We start from the raw sequence: 23,585 nt of genomic DNA, 5'->3' as shown, positions 1-23,585 counted from the left end.
GCTCGTTACTGATGGGCTCCACACATCTTACCCATACATCCTGATAGGAGTTGTCCATGTGACTGTCATAGGCTTTATGTACAGAATCTACCATTACTAACGTTATATTTGCAAAAGTAGCCTATTTCACTATGGACTAAGCTAAAAGGTTCATTTCCACCACTCACGGACTACACACACCTTCCTTTTTGAAAAAAATAGGGTAATATACTGTCGCCCTTTCTTTTATCCCTTCAATCTCTTCTTTCGTTTCGAGTAAGGAAAACATATTTTTCTGTAGTAAGCTGAGACATCCAAGACACTCCACCGGCACTCACTCGCAATTCATCGCTAGCAAGTACGGTTCGCACCTAGTTTGGAAACAGGACAGAACCATTTGGAGGGTGGGGGTGTGCAATGCCCAATACAGAGGCTCTCATGATAATAGGATAGGTGGATGGGTTAATTATTTAATGTTTTAATTAATAATTTTATATTTTAATAATAAATAAAAAAAATTACCTAATATTGTAATATTTTTTAGGGCCCTTACAACCCCCCATACGCACACCAGATAAAATAGACAAGAAAGTTTGCTGCACTACTGGCTATAGGGTTAAAAACTTGGTCCAAGGATAATACAACATTTCAGAGCTCTATAGAATCACACAGTGGAATGTACTATAGCATAACTCTATAAATAAATGTGCTTTTGTTCAGTGTCAGAAAGCAGATAACAAAGAGAGAAATATTTTGACTTGGGAGGCACCATGGCAGTCATCATGAAAGGGAGGACAGAGAACGATTAAGAGGCCTGCTTTTGTCCAGTGGATATAGTGCTTCTGCAGTAGGGGAGTAAAAAGCCTTACCCACTCTGCTGTGGCAGAATCTATTAAGACCTTGAAGCATACACTTCCCATTTGATGTTGTGCCTTGAAAACAAGGCGATTCAATCTCCCTGCTCAGATTCAATAAAGCCTGGGTGTTGTAAATTTCTACATGCAGTTTTGTTTTATGGAATCCTGATCTAGTGGCTTGAACCTGGGAAAAAGGCCATGAGGCCAGCACAAAGTCCTCATTTTATGTGTCTCTGAGGAAAAACAGTGACAGGGAATGCTACAGGGGCACTTGAGCTATTTTGGTTGTCATGGAGGGAAACAGTGTTTTTTGGTAGTGGTGAAAGTTGATTGCCTCTTACTTGATTAGTTTGGTCAGGGCAATTCCAGGACATTGTGTTTTATAAACAGTTTAGTCTACCAATATTCAAATTGTTTCTCAACTCAGAGAGAGCACCCTTTTGCACAGTCAATCTCTGAGTCACTGCTATTCCCAATACCTATCTTAGCCGCCCTCATATACACCTGGGGAAAAAGTATGGGTTTGCAATTTGCAGTGAGCAATAAGATATTAAGGTCTGATAATTGCACTGTTCTTGTATCATGAGCTATATAGCTCAGCAACCGGTGTCTCCTGGCTCCTGGCACAGGGGTTTGTCATAGCACAGTCATGGCATGCATTGATTCAGCATTCCTAATGTATATGCAACTCAGTGTTGTGCTGTGTTGAGAGAAGCTGGGAAACAGTCATATAGCCCCCTCTTAAAATACTGCACACACATTGTACCGATAATTCAGCAAGCTGTTTACAATCTGCCTACATATTTTTATGATTCTATATGGATTGCTAATTATTCTCTGCAGCCTTGATAGTTACTAGCGGTGGAAAATGTTTGGCTAGTGCAGCTGATTGGAATGCACCTACAAAATATATGTAGTATTTTTATATGGACAGGTTCATAAAATGTATCCAACATCTATGTATGCAGGATCCCTACGCTAGTATACTTACCAACCATTCCCTGTCACCCTAACGTAATTTACAAAGAGGCAGAAGACAAGGATGTTCACTTTCACCACTGCTTTTCACTATGGCCATCAAACATGAGCTTCAGTGTCTCCCAACCTTTTTCAGTTACTGTACCCCCAAAATGTTTTTGCACTGCTTTCAGTACCCCTGAATTACCCCCTCATGTTAATTTCACTAGTAAGTCCATGGTGTCATGAGTGTTTTCAAGTACCCCCTGTGGAGAGGCCAAGTACCCCCAGGGGTCCTAGTACCCCTGGTTGGGAACCACTGGCTTAGATCATAATGTGTCATGCCTATCAGAATCTGAGTTTTTTCTAGAATTTACCCAGAATTGTTCATACAAGGTACTTTTTCCACAAGATGATTGGAGAATTTTAGGAAAATGAGAACGCACATCTCCAAACATCACTACAACACTGTCTGTTTCCATCCTCTCTTTTGATATTTTGTCTATTTCAATCTACTCTATACTTTCACATTTTTTTTGGCCAGTCTCTTCCTCAAGGCCAGCACAATTAAACATTTCCTTGATGGATGATATGGTGTTGGCTGCTCTTTGCTTTGAAAGCCTTGATCAGTAGATAAGGTAGTTGGATGCTGCAAAGAGCAATCCAAAAGGCAATTCCACTGATAACCATCTGAGAGTGCAGCTACATGACCACAAGCAGCATTGAAACTATCACCTATGGGCTGAGTGAAACAATCTGACATCCAGAATGTAGTGTTGTACTTTGACTTTCAAGGGTTGAAAGTGTACCGTCATAAAAAAATTACTCTGGATTATGATTGACAATGAACTATTTATCAATGGGCATTCTACAGCTCCAGAAAGAGACCACCGCAACTTTTTCTTTCCTTTCCAAAGAAGTTGAAAAGGACATTTTTGAGTGAGGAACCGAACCATAACATTTGCAGTGGTCTCTTAATTTTAACCCTTCTGTTCCTCACTCAAAACCTTCCTTTTCCACCTTTTTGGAAAGGAAAAAAAAGGTGCAGTGGTCTCTTATTAGGGTCCTCGGGCTGTACCTTAGGGGAAACCATACTATACCCAATAATGACGAAGTTAAAACCGTTTTCAGAAATGTTTGAAAATGTATTAACCATGAAACACTGAAATATCTTGTGTACATACAGTGGATATAAAAAGTCTACACACCCTTGTTAAAATGCCAGGTTTTTGTGATGTAAAAGAATGAGACAAAGATAAATCATAAGTGTGCACACCCTCTCATAACTGGGGATGTGGCTGTGTTAAGAATTAACCAATCATATTCAAACTCATGTTAAATAGAAGTCATTACACACCTGCCATCATTTAAAGTGACTTTGATTAATCACAAATAAGTTCAGCTGATTTTCCTTGACATTTAGTTGCACATCAGAGCAAAATCATGGTCCGCAGAGAGTTTCTAAAGCAGCAGAGGGATCTCATTTTTGAAATATATAAGTCAGGAGAAGAGTACAAAATAATTCCAAAGCATTAGACATACCATGGAACACAGTGAAGACAGTCGTCATCAAGTGGAGAAAATATGGCACAACAGTGACATTACCAAGAATTGGATGTCACTCCCAAATTGATGAAAAGACGAGAAGAAAACTGCTCAGGGAAGCTTCCAAGAGGCCTACAGCAACATTAAAGGGACTGCAGGAATTTCTGGCAAGTACTGGGTGTGTGCTACATGTGACAACAATCTCCCGTATTCTTCAAATCAATGGGCTATGGTGTAGGGTGGCAAGACGGAAGCCTTTTCTTACAAAGAAAAACATCCAAGCCTGGCTGAAGTTTGAAAAAACAAACATCAAGTCCCCCAAAAGCACGTGGGAAAATGTGTTATGGTCTGATGAAACCAAGGTTGAACTTTTTCGCCATAAATCCAAAAGGTATGTTTGGCGCAAAAACAACACTGCACATCACCCAAAGAACACCATACCCACAGTGAAACATGGTGGTGGCAGCATCAGGCTTTGGGGCTAATTTTTCTTCAGCTGGAACCAGGGCCTTAGTCAGGGTGAAAGGAATTATGAACACTTCCAAATACCAGGCAATTTTGGCACAGAACCTTTAGACGTCCGTTAGATAGCTGAAGATGAAGAGGAAGTTCACCTTTCAGCACGACAACGACCCAAAGCACACATCCAAATCCACAAAAACATAGCTTCACCAAAAGAAGATTGACGTTTTGGAATGGCCCAGCCAGAGCCCAGACTTGAATACAATTGAACATCTGTGGGGTGATCTGAAGAGGGATGTGCACAGGAGATGTCCTCACAATCTGGCTGATTTGGAGCATTTGTAAAGAAGAGTGTGCAAATATTGTCACATCAAGATGTGCCATGCTAATAGACTCCTATCCAAAAAGAGTGCTGTAATAAAATCAAAAGCTGCTTCAACAAAGTATTAGTTTAAGGGTGTGCACACTTATGCAAACATGTTATTGTGAGTTTATTTTAATTTTTTTCCCCTCAAAGATTTCAGTTTGTTTTTCAACTGAATTGTTCACGTTGTAGGTCACATTAAAGGTGGAAAAAGCTGACATGATTTACATTTGTCTCATTCTTTTACATCACTAGAACCTGCCATTTTAACAGGGGTTTGTAGACTTTTTATATTCACTGTACACTACCATTGAAATGATAGAAAAGCACACTGTGTGTTAAAATAAATTGATCAGAAATACAGTGTAGACATTGTTAATGTTATAAATGACTATTCTAGCTGGAACCAGTATATCCAAGTATATCATTTTAAAAGGCTATTTATGAGATCTTCAGTTTCTTGGCAAATGTCTCACATGGAATAGCTTTCATTTCTCAGAAAATTAATAGACTGGCATGTTTCAGATGAAAGTTCTTTGTTTCTAGCCATTTTGAGCCTGTAATTGAACTCACAAACGCTGATGCCAAAGATACTGAACTAGTCTAAAAAAGGCCAGTTTTATTGCTTCCTTAATCAGCACAACAGTTTTCAGTGATGCTAACATAATCACAAAAGGGTTTTCAAATGTTCCATTAGCCTTTAAAAATTCTAAACTTGGATTAGCAAACACAATGTGCCATTGGCATACAGGCATGATGTTTGCAGATAATTGGCCTCTGTATGCCTGCGTAGATTCAGTATTCCATAGAAAATCTGATATTTCATTGAAAATTGTAGATTTTAAGCTACAATTGTCATTTACAACATTAACAATGTCTTCACTGAATTTCTGATCAATTTGATGTAATTTCAATAGACAAATAATTGTTTTTTAGTTTGCAAAAACAAGGACATTTCTAAGTGACCCCAAACAATTGAACAATAGGGAATCCTTAACTTGGGAACACGATCATCTCTCTCACCCTGTGCACATCAGCAATGCATGAACATCACTAGCGAGAGCTAGATTAATTTCTGAGACATTCTTAGATATGTGGTCAACTTTTCACAACATTAAAATTAGGAAAATATACAATACTTTGCCAGAGCCACCGCAAAATTATGTATGTTTGTTTAAATTATTGCAACAGTAAAGGCAATACATGCTTGTATCTTGTTATATCACTTCTCTTTGCCTCTTTGAAACAGTATCTAAACAGCTAGCTACTAAGCTGTAATTTCACTTTCACCCTTAATAACAGACTGTGTATCCAATCAGTGATTAGGGTCTTTTACTTACCCTTTCTGTTGATGTTGTTGTTTTGTATTGGGGGAAGTGCATTCATATTTGGGGAAGAGGTATTGTACTGAATTGAGAGTGTGTCATATTAGTGGTTATATTTTTGTATTGAGGGAGTGAGTACATATTTGGGGAAGAGGTATTGTCCTGAATTGGAAGTGTCATCATATTAGTGGTTACAGTATGTTTAGCGTTATTGGGAGTGTGTCATCGTTTTAGTGGTCATGTTTTACGTATTGGGGGAGAATTTGTATGGGGGTGTGTAATTGTATTAGTAGCTGTGTTTTCCACTTCCAGGCCACCATATTGAGGTATTCGGATAACAAAGAACAACATTTGTGAGATGCAGACCAAATGAAAAGATACTAGATGAGTGCTTTACACAATGTGATTGTCGGGGGTGCTTTGTTGGTTTCTAAAGGGGGAGATTTGTACAGGGTAAAAGGGATCTTGAAGAAGGAAGGCTATCACTCCATTTTGCAATGCCATACCCTTTAGATGGCGCTTGATTGGAGCCAATTAACTGTGAACTATGCAAGAACTATTGAGGGAAGAAGCAGTCAGCTGGTATTCTGTCTATAATGGAGTGGCCAGTATAATCACTGGATCTCTGGCCTATTGAGCTGTTATGGCTTGGTTCGTAAGAAGGGCTTATCAAGCCAATCCAACTTGTGGGAGGTGCTTCAGGAAGCATGGGGTGAAATTCTCTTCAGATTACCTCTGACAACTAGAATTCCAAAGGGCTGCAAGGCTAATTGCTGCAAATGGAGAATTATTTGACGAAAGGACCCAATTATTATTTCAATTGAAAATCATTGTTTCTAACATTGTCAATGACTATATTTTTCATTAATTTTGCTGTATTTCCTATTCAACCTCATTTCATGTTTGTTTTCATGGAAAACATGGGCCTTTTCTAAGTGACCCCAAACCTTTCAACAGTAGTGTATATATCAGTAAAAGATGTCACCGGACAATGTGACATGACAATGGCAGCATTTTATTTCTCTGGACATTTGAGAAATGTACTAAACATAGCCTACAGCACTATGAACTAATGAAAATGCTGTTTTATATATAAATACATATACAGTTGTGGTCATAAGTTTGCATACCCTGGCAGAAATTGTGAAATTATAGCACTGATTTTTAATATGACTGATCATGCAAAAACAACTCTTTTATTTAAGGATAGTTATCATATGAAGCCATTTATTATCACATAGTTTGGCTCTTTTTAAATCATAGTTTGGCCTTTTTAAATCATAATGATAACAGAAATCACCCAAATGGCCCTGATCAAAAGTTTACATACCCTTGAATGTTTGGCCTTGTTACAGACACACAAGGTGACACACAGGTGAAAATGACAATTAAAGGTGAATTTCCCACACCTGTGGCCTGTGCAGGCTAGATACTGAGCCAAGGGGGAGCAGAAAAGAACTGTCTAAAGACCTGCGTAACAAGGTAATGGAACTTTATAAAGATGGAAAAGGATACAAAAAGATATCCAAAACCTTGCAAATGCCAGTCAGTACTGTTCAAGCACTTATTAAGAAATGCAAAGGTCAGGAAAAAGACGGTGTGGTTCTTTGAAGGAGCACAATATGACGATATTTGAACAAAAATGAGCTGCATGGTCGAGTTGCCAGAAAGAAGCCTTTACAGCGCCAATGCTACAAAAAAGCCTGATTACAATATGCCCAACAACATCTTGACATGCTTGACAGGCACACTGTAATTTGGAGTGATGAGACCAAAACAGAGCTTTATAGTCACAACCATAAGCGCAATGTTTTGAGAAGGGTCAACAAGACCTATAGTGAACAGAATACCAACCCTACTGTGAAGCATGGTGGTGGCTCACTGATGTTTTGGGGTGTGTGAGCTCTGAAGAATCTGGTGAAAATTGATGGCAAGATGAATGCAGCATGTTATCAGAAAATACTGGCAGACAATTTGCATTTTTCTGCACGAAAGCTGCGCATGGGATGCTCTTGGACTTTCCAACATGACAATGACCCTAAGCACAAGGCCGAGATGACCCTCCAGTGGTTACAACAGAAAAAGGTGAAGGTTTTGCAGTGGCCATCACAGTCTCATGACCTTAATATCATCGAGCCACTCTGGGGAGATCTCAAATGTGCGGCTCATGCAAGACGGCCAAAGGGTGTATTGCACCCTTCAGCATTAATGACAGTATGCAGTGTTTTGTAATAGTTGTCTATGAGGCCCTGAATACTTGCAGGTGGTATATAGCTTTCTTTTGACTTGCCAAGTACTGTCATTGATGCTGATGGGTGCAATACACAATGTTAGGAACTAAGGCTGTGCAGACTTTTGTATCTTTGTTGCCATGTTTTGTTTTATGATTGTGCCATTCTGTTATGACCTACAGTTGAATGTGAATCCCATAAGAAATAGAAAATGTGTTTTGCCTGCTCACTCATGTTTTTACAAATAGTACATATATTACCAATTCAACAAGGGTATGCAAACTTTTGAGCACAACTGTATATACACACACAGTACCAGTCAAAGGTTTGGATGCCCCTACTCATTCAAGGGTTATTTCTTTATTGTTACTATTTTCCACACAGTATAATAAAAGACATGAAGACATCAGCAATATGAAATAACACTTATGGAATCCTGTAGTAACCTAAAAAGGGTTTATCAGATCAAAGTAAAGTAGTCACAATTTGCCTTAGTGACAGCTTTGCAGAGTTTGCATTCCCTCAACCAACTTCATGAGCTAGTCACCCAATTATTTGAAAAAAACATTTTGGCAGTTGTTATTGCAATTATTCAAAATGTTTTGATGAAATGGGAAAGGTATGCCTGTTTATTATTTTCCGTCTTGTAAGTCATTACATCACCTTGCAGAAATACCCAACAGAGAAGTACTTTCTCCCAGAACAATTGATCTTGTGCACAGACTAGAGCACACCGACAAATCATTTTCTCTGTTAGTCACAAAGGAAATGTTTAAGTAATTTCACTTTATTTGTTCTGCCTCAAGTGAAGGGGGAACACGTTACATATTGATGCTGTCATTTGATTATAACCCCTAGCTCCCTGACTATTGAAATTCAGGAATAATCCTGATCTTAAAGCACCACACACTTTCACTCTGGTTGTGAAGTGTGTGTGTGTGTGTCTTTACTGCTGCCATGTCAGTGTCCTTTGTTCCATACATTTTTGTCCCCAGCGTGCTATACCTGGCACAGCTTGGTTCTGTTCAGCGGCAGGTCACCTGTACTGGAACATGTGCATTCATTAACTAACGGGGATGGACAACCTCCTGACTCTTATGCAAATTTGTGCTGCTGCCGCGTCATCCTCTCCTTATCAGCATGGCAGATAAGATCTAGGGGCTTGGCAGAGAAGACCCCTAACCGCTGTCAACAAGGAGAACCGTCCTTTTGGCAGCATGCTCTCCGCTCCTCCTGCTTCACCACGGTCCCGCAAAGCAGCATCAACATCTATTTTTCTGCCCACATCCATGCCATCGGGCACACATACACCTGCCACAGGCGGACAGGGTGGTGCACACAAAACCCGCACAGACACCCTGCACATAACGTCAGCAGTCCTGCACCCCCCATCCCACCCTCTCTGGTCCACAATCTATATTCAAAACCAACTAGTGAGAGTTGTGCCTGAACGTCCTGCGTGTACATTCATTGACTCCCGGATATTGGCTGAACTGTAGCAAGAAAGCGGAGTTGTTGGAGACGCATTTTCGTCTCAACGATACGGTAGGCGTGGAGCGGAGGGGAGAAGTGGAGGGGAGAAGGCACACCAGGGCTCTGGGACCCCTCATATCAACGAATGTCGCTGCATTATTCATGACATACCTCTAGCCTGTCCTCTCCGGCTGCACAAATCCATACCATAAACATAGGAGAGAGACAGAGGGAGTGAAGGAGGTGCGATGGAGGGAGGTGAACAGAAATAGGTGGAAATAAGTGAAAGTGGAAAAGGAAATACATTTTACATTTTTTATTTTATTCAAATGGGTTTAAATAATATTTTTGTTCCAACCACCAGGTGATTTTTATCTGTTCACCAGCAGGGAAATATCAGTATCCAACCCTATACTATATAGATCTGTATTGCACAGAGGAAGAAAACCATTAGTCATCATACAGTATTTTATGTTTTAAAACTGTCCATTCTACTTGGCATTCTACAGTTGGCAGCAATATTATCTTTTTTGGTTTGTAAAGCTTCAGGATAAATACCTACATCCACTCGCCTTGTTTAGGTGTCACTTCTTGTCAGAGTTCTATTAGAGAATGTATAGGAAGTAGTGAGTGGAGCGGAGATCATTAAGGTTTTAAAGCATTCAGATCATGAGGGATTGCGAAGGTCTTGGTAACATTTTTAGTACTGCTCCTCAGAACTCCTCAGGATAAATGATGATAGCAAACAAGAGCTTGGGTTCTAACGATGACATGCATGGCTAAAGTGAGATGCAGAGGTCATACGTGTGGCTCTAATCACCTCTGAAATTGTCCATGCATTCTCATCGGGCTATTGTGTTGTTATTTTGTCGTAGATTGAAGCGGAAAAGGTGATACGTTCTGGTTTGCCTGCTAGCTAGGATACGTTTTTGGACTGCTCCATTCAGTTTAATGAGAGAAAAGCACCTGCTGGCCAACCTGGAATATTCATTTTTTAAAATAAACCATGTGAATTGGCCATTTGAGCTGCCAGGTTAGTTTTTAAATTATCAACGTTTTGAGTGAGTAGAGGAACATCAGAAATTGGTGATGATAAGAGCTCAAGGTGGATCAATAACATGCAGATGAGGTATGTATAGGCTTCATTAAAAATGTCCAGGTTTTCTGATCACGAGTATATGCAATAATGAGTATCACATGGGACAAATGGATATGATTACGGGTACGAGCATTACGAGATTGGTAAACTCCTGTTTTACAATGTAGCAGGTTGGGGTTTGTTGACTACATAATAGGACAGATAATAAACCTTTAGTCTTTTCAGAGGCGGAGTCACTGGCTTGCTGTTTTCTCTCCTTTGGGTCCCTCGAGCAATTGGTGTGAACTCTGGCGGCCCTCATTCAGGGTGGTTGTGTTTGGTTGGTGTCCCTTTGGTTGATGCTTGCCAATGTGGGTTTTGGTTGTCTCCAATAAGAGGAAGATGCGTTGCCTCTAATTGGGGACCCTATTTAAGTTGCTCTGTTTTTGCTGAGTTTGTAGATCGTTATTTGCACCAGTCTTTTTTGCGTTATGGGTGGCAGTTCTCAGTTGTGCCTCTCCTTTTGTTGTTTTCTTTTACCAAGGGCTTTAAAAGGATCTATAATAGCTCAATATCTCAGTATGGAGTTCAGACTGTCCTTAGTACCCCAACACAAACAATTTTCCTGTAAAAACTAGGGACTGAGACAGGAGTCCAGAGTCACTGTGGCCCAGATGGTAGTGTGGTTAATTGGAAGTATGCCCAACCAGTATGCAGTTTTGAATATAGTCAAACCTTGGATTACAGATTTTAATTTGAACCATTATATTACGTTTGAAATGTTTAACGTCATATCCACAGAAAAAAAAAATCTTACTTATCTGTTTGGTCATTTTTCAGTATTTTAACCAAGCCAAAATGTTACTTGCTGAGCACTTCCACAATGGGTGAATACTGTATGTATGGATTTTGTACATGTCAAATGGAGTTCTGTGATAAAGTGCTTAAATTGTGGCTTACGGTGCTCTTATCCAGTACCTATTCCACTGCAGCATGGTGTCAAATCTGGCCCACAGTTCTCTCTTTCACAATGTCTCTCCTCAATCCAATAAAACACATATTAAGCACATATGCACTTCACCTTTGAAAATACTGTAATTTTCTATGTCTTCCTTGATTCCTTCTAACTATAAAATTGTACAGGGCATTCTCATTTTCCCATCTCATTGCTTTCCCCAATCAATCATTTCAGAATAATTTTGTTTTTTATTTAAGTATATTTTAAGCATATTTTCAGGGCGATCTGACTCAAACTGTTTCAAATTTGCATAGAGAAATACTGACACTATGTGAGGCTCATCTAATATCTATGTTTTAATACTTAGGTTACTACTGTCCTGATGTAAGTGAGATGCCTGTGACATCCCCATAACTTGTACAAAAAAGTTAAATTGGAGCTGTCCCTTCATATTTTAGACAGAATATGCATGTCTATTTCATGTGGTGTTAAGCTAAGATTTGTCTAAATTGGTACACATTCTATATTACACATTTCATATACATTTATGTTTAAAACTATGCAACAGATGACACTATCTGAACTCATACCCAAATACTGACCATATCTTATTCATTTTCCCTTACCTCTACAGGATGGAATGGGACACTTAAGAATAACAGAAAAAGGCCTGAAACTGGAGGGAGATTCTGAGTTTCTCCAACCACTATATGCCAAAGAAATCCAATCCAGACATGTAAGTACTGCAACAGCCACGTCCACCACCAGCGGATTACGAAAAAGTGAGTGTAGGATCAAAGAGGGGTGATGTGATATGTAACAGTGGTGTGATAGACACTCACACTCTTCCTCACAATAAAAATACCACAGAGAATGCATCGGATGGATAGCTTGATCATGAGCTGGGACGCATGTTTCCTCTCATCGGTCTCTCACCAGCAGAGAAAGAAAGAGCATGCTGGCCAAGGCGGAGGTAAGCAGAATAGCAGTAAGAATGAAAAATGGCTGTAGACGTTGTTGTCGGAATAAGGATCCTATCTACTGCTTTTTTCCTTCAACTCTCTATCGTTTCCCTCGATCTCTCACTCGCTCGAAATCCTATATTTCAGGAAATGATTACAATATACGATTTAAATCCTGCTTGTCCAGGCGTCCCGTGGAGGGCACTTCAATCGCCCAGCATGGTTTGGGGGTTACTAATAGAATATGGTTGCCTTGGCTCTTCACGTTCTATTGACTGCTTGTGGCAGCTTGAAGGCCAGTGAGCTCCATTGAGGTAGATGGCCGGAGACTGTGTGCCTTCCGGTACATAAGGATTGCAATCTAACATTCCTGGTTGATCGAGCAGCATGAGAAGAACAGCACAGTATCAGATGTGCTTTGGAAGACATACAGTGGATATAAAAAGTCTACACACCCCTGTGAAATGTTTTTGTGTTGTAAAAGAATGAGACAAAGATAAATCATGTCATAACTTTTTCCACTTTTAATGTGACCTATAATGAGAACAATTCAATTGAAAAACAAACTGAACCCTTCGAGGGGGAAAAATGAAAAATAAAAACCTTACAATCAAAATAATCCACAAACATTTTCAAAATGTTGATAAGAGCTGTTTGAAAAATGTGTTTTTGCCATTTGTTACAAGGTTGATTTGATAGAACAAATTAACTAATGTCAAAGCCCTTATCGGGGTTAGATCATCATATCAACCAATCAGGTTTTAACTCCAACACAGTAATGTATTACTTAACTGAAAGGAACCTTGAAATGTGTGGACCATTATCTAATATAATCTATAATATATATAACAGGCATTATCTTGCCGGCTTTAAGCACAACACAACGGCTGGCTGCTATCTTTAATTAAGAAGTTGACTGAAGCATGAAAGATTACTCTGGCAAGACTAGATCCAGGCTTCAGACGGGATTTACATTCCAGATTGACTCTTGACTTCTGGGCTAATGGAAATTATCTATAAAACATGCACTCCTAGTAAAACACTCACATTAAGCTCTGAAGACTCTTTCGGTGTGGTGGACTATATTGTTTGTTTACAGGTTTTTTCTCCATAGGGCAGCCCACTGTTCCTGCAATCCTCCAAAAATGTGTCTGTCAATATCCTCAATGGAAAGAATCAGCTGGTCACACAACTTATTGCAGGTAATGTCATGCAAAACAACAGAAGAAAGTTAATTGCGGGGTTGTCCTAACACATTCATTGCGGGGTTGTCCTAACATGAAGACCATACAATGTTTTGAAAATCTATTTACCTAGATGGGAGTTATCATCAGCAGACAAAAGAAATTCGAAAATGTATGCCGCAAGACATTTTGTTCCATGATCAGCTACAGACCAACTCCTCTCTTATGTTAAAGTGCAATAATATTTGGCTTCTAGCTGTTGATTTTGGAAGAAGTTTAGTAGATGAGTGAACTATTGGAAAACGAAGGCTAGAATTTTCAGTCAGAACAGAACAAAGCAGAATCAATTGTTTGTGTGAGTGTGTCAGTTGCGCTCTGCTGAGATTCCTTGTTCCTCGACCACAATAACAAATAATTTAACAATAGGTTTTTCTCAGATGCCAGATTTAATTTAAATTTAGCTATCAGGAACGTGCTTGTTTAAAAGCTATATTAGCTAACAGTAGCTAGCTGCTGCCTGTTGATGAGCTTATGAGCCAGTGAGCCGGCAATCAAATCACCTGCTTCTGCCCTGACCTGACCCATTACAAGCTGTTCTTGTCCATCTGGTCATGCTTCTAACCTGGACTAAGTTTAAATAGACTCTGGAACATTTATTAATGATTACAATTTGTACTCTTAATATGTTCGCCCGGTACAGCCAGAAGAGGACTGGTCACCCCTCTGGGCCTGGGTCCTCTCTAGGTTTCTTCCTAAATTTTGGCCTTCTTAGGGAGTTTTTCCTAGCCACTGAAATTCAACACTACTGTTGTTTGCTCCTTGGGGTTTAAGGCTGGGTGTTTTGTAAAAGCACTTTTATTTTCTCACAATTGCTATTTGTTTTATTTACCTTTATTTAATGAGGCAAGTTATTAAAAAGTTAAGTTTTTTACAGTAATGTTGTGTGCACAAAATACAAATAGAAATAAACAATACAATTAATCATAAAAGAACACTACATAATGAAATACAATTGATACAGTATTGTCTTAATGTAGTTGAGGATATTTTAATTAATTTGTAGGTTGGAGTAAATGTGTCCTCCCCTTCCCGATAGATATACTTTTATTGAGGATACAGAAAAGTGTTTTGTTGTTTCATTTTATTAAACACTTTTTATTTGCACATTTGGGGTTCCCTCCCTGTAAATGAATGTTGAGAAATGCTCTCATTTTACAGTAGGACATTATCCAAGATTCTTTGCAATTCTGATACTAACAGAACTTTGATGACAGATAACCAAAAACAATGTTCATATTTTTAATCACAAATTATTAGGTCCATAACAATATCTCCATAATCTTAAAGACATTGGAAGGTCTGTTTGGTTGATCAAAAAACAACAAGTTTTTAGTCAAGCAGTTGCTATTTTATGCTTTTTGTACTCTCAATAATAGTTTGGTTTAGTTTCAGGAAGTGTTTTCTTGGTACTCTATTTTGAAAGTACTTGTATTTGATCCACTTTACATCTTCTTATTCCTGAGGTCTTTGTCTGTAGTTATAGTTTAGTAATTGTCTAATTTCCTACCATTAAAATATATTTTGTCATTTTTATATATAGCAGCCACCGGTTGAAATTCACTGACCTTTTCCATACACTATTTGCACTGTCCAGGATCCAGTGGAGTGCGTGCACAAGGGAAGTTGTTTGAGGTTAAATCCAGCTCTGGAAAGTTGCTGTTCTCTGCTGATGACCAGGAAGTGGTGGTAGGAGCAGAAAGGCTACGCGTGACAGGTGAGTTTGACCAGAAACTAGGACTGCATGATTAATCAAATTATTATTGAAAATGTGATATTGAAGTACAATAACAAAAGTGCCAAATTACGCAATTTGTGTCTCCAAAAACAAAGAATGAAATGTGCATCAAGTGAGCCAACGGGTATGTGTCGCCTGTCTGTCATTATCTTTTTATGTTGGGGTGTCCAACTAAAAGTATTTCTTAGTGGTTTTGTAAGTTTTTTGTAGTTTACATTTCGTAAAGGTACTAATCCCTTAACTGTATAAAAGATGCACAAAATAATTCCTACAATGCAAGATTGGTGTCGATCCATTTTAAGAACACTGCTTTGCCTTGAAATATAATCAAAGTATCTGCCTAAACAATTAAAATTGAAACTCTCTAAGAGCATCTCTCTCACTGTCGCTCTCTGCTACAGACTTTCGCCTATCTGAACTCTGACTGTGAGTTAACTTATTGCCCCCTCATTTATCCTCAGAGTTTGTGCTACTAGGTGACCCAAACTGGAAAATGTTCAGTCCTCCTAAATCTGTGCCACTCCAGTTAGATGGCTTGAATCAGAGGTTCCCAAACTGGCATTTCTGGATGTTGTTTATGTATGATTTCTTTCTTTTAACTTGCATTTGTGGATGCAGCGGCATCCTGTGTTCACAGACAATGGTTTTTGCAAGTGTTCCTGAGCCCATGGAGTGAGTTCCACTACAGAATCATATCTGTTTATATTGCATTGCCACCTGAGTGCCCTTAAGATCACAGCCATTCAGTATTGGTTTTCGCCCTTGTCCCTTGCCTTCAGAGATTCTACAGATTCTTTTAATGATATTATGTGCCGTAAATGATGAGATCCCCAAACCTTTTTAAAATACGTCATTCTTGAATTATGACAATATTTGCCTGTGCAGTCCTTTACAGAGTGGTCAAACCCTCCACTTCTGACAGGCGCATCCTCTCTGGAATGATCTTTCAATACCCAATCATGTTACTGACCTGTTTCCAGTTGACCTAATTAGTTGTGCAATATTTCACAATATATTTGGTATGAGGTACCATTTAAACCAAAAATATGTCCTTGGTTGTCTATGTTTCTGTTCAAATGGTTGGTGTTGTTGTGCATGTCATCTGCGTTGTTGTCTGTTTTGTCATTACTTCACTAGTTTACTTCACTAGTTTAGTCATTACACACACACACACACACTCAAACACACACAACCCTGGGGCCTGCGAAATGAACCCATCCCACACAAATTTAACATCAACTAGATAACACATTTTAAAGGTACATTTTAACTAAGACACATTGTCATGGATAAAAGCTGTATACACCCCCTTCCCACTCCATAAGTATTCTAAACCTAGAAAAAGCATCCTACATTGAAAAATCACCATTTATATAAGTGGTTTTTTTTACAACCTGATGAACAAAAAATGTGTTAGGTTGGCAAAAATTCTTTAGTTGGCAATGATTAATTTAAATGACTTGCTGAACCATCATGCAACATAACATGTGGCTGGTGAACTATACCAATAAAAAGACAGATCAGCATTGCAGTTTCAATTACAACAACATGTCCGTCTTTTAATATATGCAATTCAATTTAAGTCAAAACAGATGACATTATCTAAAATGTTAATATTGTCATTCAAGATGCTAAGTGAAAGGTTAAACATCTAACGTTCAGATAGAACTTGTTACATGTAATGACAATTCATTACTTTGAGTATGTATACAGTGGGGAGAACAAGTATTTGATACACGGCCGATTTTGCAGGTTTTCCCACTTACAAAGCATGTAGAAGTCTGTAATTTTTATCATAGGTACTCTTCAACTGTGAGTGACATTGTATTTTTAAATAATTAATTTGCATTTTATTGCATGACATAAGTATTTAATACATCAGAAAAGCAGAACTTAATATTTGGTACCGAAACCTTTGTTTGCAATTGCAGAGAACATATGTTTCCTGTAGTTCTTGACCAGGTTTGCACACACTCCATACAGACCTTCTCCAGATCCTTCAGGTTTCGGGGCTGTGGCTGGGCAATATGGACTTTCAGCTCCCTCCAATGATTTTCTATTGGGTTCAGGTCTGGAGACTCGCTAGGCCACTTCAGGACCTTGAGATGCTTCTTATGGAGCCACTCCTTAGTTGCCCTGGCTGTGTGTTTCGGGTCGTGTTCATGCTAGAAGACCTAGCCACGACCCATCTTCAATGCTCTTACTGAGGGAAGGAGTTTGTTGGCCACGATCTCGCGATACATGGCCCCATCCATCCTCCCCTCAATACGGTGCAGTCGTCCTGTCCCCTTTGCAGAAAAGTATCCCCAAAGAAGGATGTTTACACCTCCATGCTTCACACTTGGGATGGTGTTTTTGGGGTTGTACTCATCCTTCTTCATCCTCCAAACACGGCGAGTGGAGTTTATACCAAAAAGCTCTATTTTTGTCTCATCAGACCACATGACCTTCTCCCATTCCTCGTCTGGATCATCCAGATGGTCATTGGCAAACTTCAGACAGGCCTGGGCATGCGCTGGCTTGAGCAGGGGGACCTTGCGTGCGCTGCAGGATTTTAATCCATGACGGCGTAGTGTGTTACTAATGGTTTTCTTTGAGACTCTGGTCCTAGCTCCCTTCAGGTCATTGACCAGGTCCTGCCATGTAGTTCTGGGCTGATCCCTCATCTTCCTCATGATCATTGATGCCCCACGAGGTGAGATCTTGCATGGAGCCCCAGACCAAGGGAGATTGACCATCATCTTGAACTTCTTCCATTTTCTAATACTTGCGCCAACAGTTGTTGCCTTCTCACCAAGCTGCTTGCCTATTGTCCTGTAGCCCATCCCAGCCTTGTGCAGGTCTACAATTTTAGCCCTTAGCCCTTGTGGAGAGGTTGGAGTCTGTTTGATTGAGTGTGTGGACAGGTGTCTTTTATACAAGTAACGAGTTCAAACAGGTGCATTTAATACAGGTAATGAGTGGAGAACAGGAGGGCTTCTTAAAGAAAAACAACTGGTTGGTAGGTGATCAAATACTTATGTCATGCAATAAAATGCAAATTAATTATTTAAAAATCATACAATGTGATTTTCTGGATTTGTGATAAAATGATAAAAATTACAGACCTCTACATGCTTTGTAAGTAGGAAAACCTGCAAAATCGGCAGTGTATCAAATACTTGTTCTCCCCACTGTATGTACCTGCATTATAATTCAGAAAAAATATTTTAACACCACACAATGGTAGCTAAAATGGTGATACCCAATCCTCCTGTAGGGAATGGGTATCAGGAATAAATGAAAAGAGAAAGACAACAGACATAAGACACATGTCAACAGCACAGCACGTCCTCTAGTGGTACCTGTGCTCACAGCCCAGCACTGTGAAGCTCGACTGAGAACCAGAGAACACCAGAATTGGAAGGATTATCCTTGGAGGGTCGCACAGACCTCCATGTGCTAGCCAACGGTACCCTGACTGCTGTTATGTAATCCTCAGACCCATCGTCAGATCTTACGCTGGTGCAGTGGGCCCTGGGTTCCTCCTGGTGCAGCACAATGCCCAGCCTCATGTGGCCAGAGTGTGTAGGCAGTTCCTGGATGACGAATGCATTGATGCCATTGACTGGCCCTCACATTCCCCGGACCTGAATCCAATTGAGAACCTCTGGGACTTAATATATTGCTGAATCAAATGCAGCCAAGTCCTGCCACAGACTGTCCAGGATCTTAATGATGCCCTGATCCAGGTCTGAGAGGAGATCCCCCAGGACACCATCCACTGTCTCATCAGGAGCATGCCTAGACGTTGTCAGGAGTGCATACAGGCACATGGGGGCCACACACGCTACTGAGTCACATTATGAGTTGCCGTGAGGAAATTCACGCAAGTTGGAACAGCCTGTGATTTCTATTGTTTACTTGGATTCTCGGTGTGTGTTTGAATCCAGCCCTCAATCGGTTGGTGATTTTGGTTTCCATTGGCCATTGTTATGTCATTTTGCCAACTAATTACACAATGTATGTTAAAGATTTTGATCTTTAATATATTTATTTCATCGAGACCCAATGTGTGATTAACCTGTTCCCTACATTTTTTTGAGCAGTGTACATTAACACCAAGCACATGGAGAGACAGCACTAAACTACATTAAAACCAGCACATAGGGAGACACCACTGAATTATGAAAGACATCTGAGCATGACCACAGTGCATGATACTAGCATACATGATAAAAACCATAAACCACCCAGCAGAGAATATAAAAGCAATACAGCAGGACACAGACATATTTAGACAATAGACAAAGACAACAACAGGACAAAACTGTAGAACTACAATAAACAGGCACATCACATGAAGCAGTTACAGGTCAATGTGGTTTTAAAAGTGGGAGTGTTGAATAAAGTAAATTGTTTTATCTTTTTTTGTAGTTGATTCCAATCGCTATGTGTAAATAACTGAAAGGAGGAGTGACAGAAAGATGCGTTTGCTTTAGGGATGTTTAACTGGATGTGACTTGCAGAGTGGGTGCTGTACCTGGGGGAGGAGAGATTTTAATTTAACAATGTATCTGTTAATGAATAATTCCATACATGTTATTTCATAGGTTTGACCTCTTCACTACTATCTACAATGTAGAAAATAGTAGAAATAAAGACCAAACCTTTAATTTGTAGGCATGACACACATTTTGACTGGTACTGTAGTTGAATTCTGTGTATTTATGTTCTTGTAATTTGGTTGACCCATCCTGTGTCTCCCATCACAACAATTGAACTCCGTAGTTGATTGATAATCACCAACAGTCTCATGGTGACCTGTCCTCCTGTAGTTGATTGATTATCACCAACAGCCTCATGGTGACCTGCCCTCCTGTAGTTGATTGATAATCACCAATAGCCTCATGTCCTCCTGTTTTTGTGGAATTTCTCCATCACACTGTCCTCCAGCGTAGATCAGAGAATGAACTGTATCATTACTGTGTCTGGGTGGTTTAAGTGCATGATCCAGAACATTATGGTGAACTTCACCATGCTTAAAGACAAACTCAAAGACCTAATACTTACACAAAAGGCCTATTTCTCTCAAATATTGTTCACAAATCTGTCTAAATCTGTGTTAATGAGCACTTCTCCTTTGCCGAGATAATCCATCCACCTCACATGTGTGGCATATCAAGATGCTGATTAGACAGCATGATTATTGCACAGGTGTGCCTTAGGCTGGCCACAATAAAAGGCAGTTTCACTGTATTGGAGTGGTCCAGTAGGGTCCAAAAACCAGTCAGTATCTGGTGTGACCACCATTTGCCTCACGCAGTGCAACACATCTCCTTCACATAGAGTTGATCAGGTAGTTGATTGTGGCCTGTGGAATGTTGGTCCACTCCTCTTCAATGGGTGTGCAAATTTGCTGGATATTGGCAGGACCTGGAAAACACTGTCATATATGCTGATCTAGAGCATCCCAAACATGCTCAATGGGTGACAAGCAAGAACTGGGATGTTTTCAGCTTCCAGGAATTGTGTACAGATCCTTGCAACATGGGGCCTTGCATTATCATGCTGCAACATGAGTTGATGGTCATGGATGAATGGCACAACAATGGGCCTCAGTGTCTCATCACGGTATCTCTGTGCATTCAAAATGCCATCAATAAAATGCACCTGTGTTTGTTGTCCATTACACACGCCTGCCCATACCATAACCACACCGCCACCATGGGCCACTCGATCCACAACGTTGACATCAGCAAACCGCTCACCCACATGACGCCATACATGACGTTTCATGACATCTGTCATCTGCCCTGTACCGTGAAATCCGGGATTCATCCGTGAAGAGAACACCTCTCCAAAGTGCCAGACGCCATAGAATGTGAGCATTTGCCCACTCAAGTCGGTTACGACGACGAACTGCAGTCAGGTCAAGACCCCGATGAGGATGATAAGCATGCAGATGAGCTTCCCTGAGACGGTGTCTGACAGTTTGTGCAGAAATTCTTTGGTTATGCAAACCGATTGTTGCAGCAGCTGTCCGGGTGGCTGGTCTCAGATAATTTTGGAGGTGAAGATGCTGGATGTGGAGGTCCTGGGCTGGTGTGGTTACACGTGCTCTGCAGTTGGGCGGCCGGTTTGATGTACTGTCAAATTCTCTGACACGCCTTTGGAGACGGCTTATGGTAGAGAAATGAACATTCAATTCACGGTCAACCGCTCTGGTGGACATTCCTGCAGTCAGCATGCCAAAATGCACACTCCCTCAAAACATGCAACATCTGTGGCATTGTGCTGTGTGATGGAACTACACATTTTTGAGTGGCCTTTTATTGTGGCCAGCCTAAGCCACACCTGTGCAATAATCATGCTGTCTAATCAGCATCTTGATATGCCACACCTGTGAGGTGGATGGATTATATCAGCAAAGGGGAAGTGCTCACTAACACAGATTTAGACAGATTAGTGAACAATATTTGAGAGAAATAGGCCTTTTGTGTACATAGAGAAAGTCTTAGATCTTTGAGTTCAGCTCATGATAAATGGGGGCAAAAACAAAAGTGTTGCGTTTATAATTTTGTTCAATGTATATACTAACAGTTCATACTAATTGTTCAGTGACACAGTAAAAATAAAGTATAATCCAACCGAAGTTAAGAGCATCGTTTAAAGTTTTAACTGTAAATCAAAAACGCTTTCAGAATGAAAAAACGTGTACTATACGTCACGTGATAAAAAATGAGGGAGCTTATGGACAAAAACCAGGAGTAACGACACAGGAATGGACAACGGTTTAAACAAATGCCTGTGGTAACGACCGCGAATCCGTAGTCAACAAGGCCAATGACATAAACATACAGGAAATGCAATACCAAATGCACATTGTAAGGACAAAACAGACGACATGCACAATGACATCGACCATTTGACCAAAAACATAGACATAACAGTGGAAATATTTTGGACTTAAATGGTACCTCATATTTTGGTGCCTCTGTATCAGCTTTTTTTTTAAATGTGTTGCTGGCATCAATTTCAAAGTGAGCTTTTATATTCCAAGAAACAATAGCATTTCTCAGTCTCAATATTTGATTTGTCATCTTGGTACTGTTTTCTATTAAATATAGGGTTTAAATAATTGAACATTATTGCATTCTGTTTTTCTTTACATGTTATACTGCGTCCCAACGTTTTTGGAAACAGGGTTGTACAACCCTACACCAGTTTCAATCCTAAGTCCTTATAGATTCTGTGAATGCCTACCAAGTACATTACTATAATCTTCTTCCTAGACTTAAGTGATCACTGTAGTATTATTGTATCAGCAGCATTTTACAAACAAATGATTCAGACCCAAAATAAAACACTAAATGTGTGGACATCCTCGGCTGCCTGTAACACTCAAAGTGGAGAACACAGACTGACAAAGTTAAAATGGTTAAAAGCTTCAGTAGTCACTTTGTTAAGGCTGGCCTCATATTTCTGTCTGCCCCTTCCACCCCCACTACTAGGATTGCTTCCCCTGCCCTTTAGAGAATACTGCTTCTCCTTTCAGCCAGAACTTGAAAACAAGGTGTGGAAGAAGCTGGGTCCTTACAAACTCTTCTGGTCTTGATGATCTGGAACACTTTTTTTCTTATGATGTCTGTCTGTTTCCTCTCGTACTCTGAAAATGCCAAACATGGATGAAAACATTTGTGAATGTATTTTTTACCACATGCAACTGGGCAGATTTTTTGGCAGACACATTGGTGCGTTCAATTAGTTCTATATTTATGGAAGTGATCTAGTTATTTGTTATTTTAGTTTGGTTGGGCAAACAGCGTGATAAGAAGACACATATCTCAACATCAACATTCTGTGATGAATCAGGCCCTTAATTGCAAATTGAGTATCACCAAACAGGGTAGAAAAATCTCTGCCTTAGTTCATCTGATGGTAAAAAATATGTCTTGGCAAAAATAAATTCACATTCGCATTCACATCGCATCAATGTTTGTTGTTATTGGTTTAGCTTTTTGTAACAATGTAACAACTACTTGTGGTGGTTTTTATTGTCATGATTATTTTCTGAGAAATCTGTCCCAGAGACATCAAACTTTTACCCAGTCTAAAATGAACTTTGAGCCAATCAAAAACAATTAGTCACTAATTATGTGGTATAATTTCAGGTAATGTTAGCTGTTTAATAAAAAAAAGATTATTATAAAAATAATTATACAAACTTGCGACAGGAGCCACTGAAAGACCAATCAATATTTTTTTTAAAGGAGCTACAGAGTTCAGTGGCTGTGAGTTGAGTGATGGTGTTCTAATCAGTCATAACAAAAGCTCTGCATAACACTGGCAGGTATTGGAGGGTGGGTAGAAAGAAGCCGTTATTCAAGAAGGACCATCTGTAGGCATTTCTGGAGTTTGCCATCTGTGTTGAGA

The 23,585-nt window shown here is 39.7% G+C and overlaps 1 protein-coding gene across 1 annotated transcript in view; it reads left to right on the top strand.

The window, feature by feature from the left end:
* Positions 1-23,585, top strand: part of sgcd (sarcoglycan, delta (dystrophin-associated glycoprotein)) — a 110,393-nt gene that overhangs the window by 43,653 nt on the left and 43,155 nt on the right. Inside the window, exons 3-5 of the mRNA XM_010870966.4 lie at positions 11,864-11,965; positions 13,306-13,393; positions 15,030-15,149. Coding sequence (XP_010869268.1) covers positions 11,864-11,965; positions 13,306-13,393; positions 15,030-15,149 — 310 coding nt within the window. The remainder of the gene's footprint in view (positions 1-11,863; positions 11,966-13,305; positions 13,394-15,029; positions 15,150-23,585) is intronic.

Source organism: Esox lucius, chromosome 7 (assembly GCF_011004845.1).
Source record: "Esox lucius isolate fEsoLuc1 chromosome 7, fEsoLuc1.pri, whole genome shotgun sequence".
Lineage (NCBI taxonomy): Eukaryota > Metazoa > Chordata > Actinopteri > Esociformes > Esocidae > Esox > Esox lucius.
This window is presented reverse-complemented; position numbering and strand designations above follow the sequence as displayed.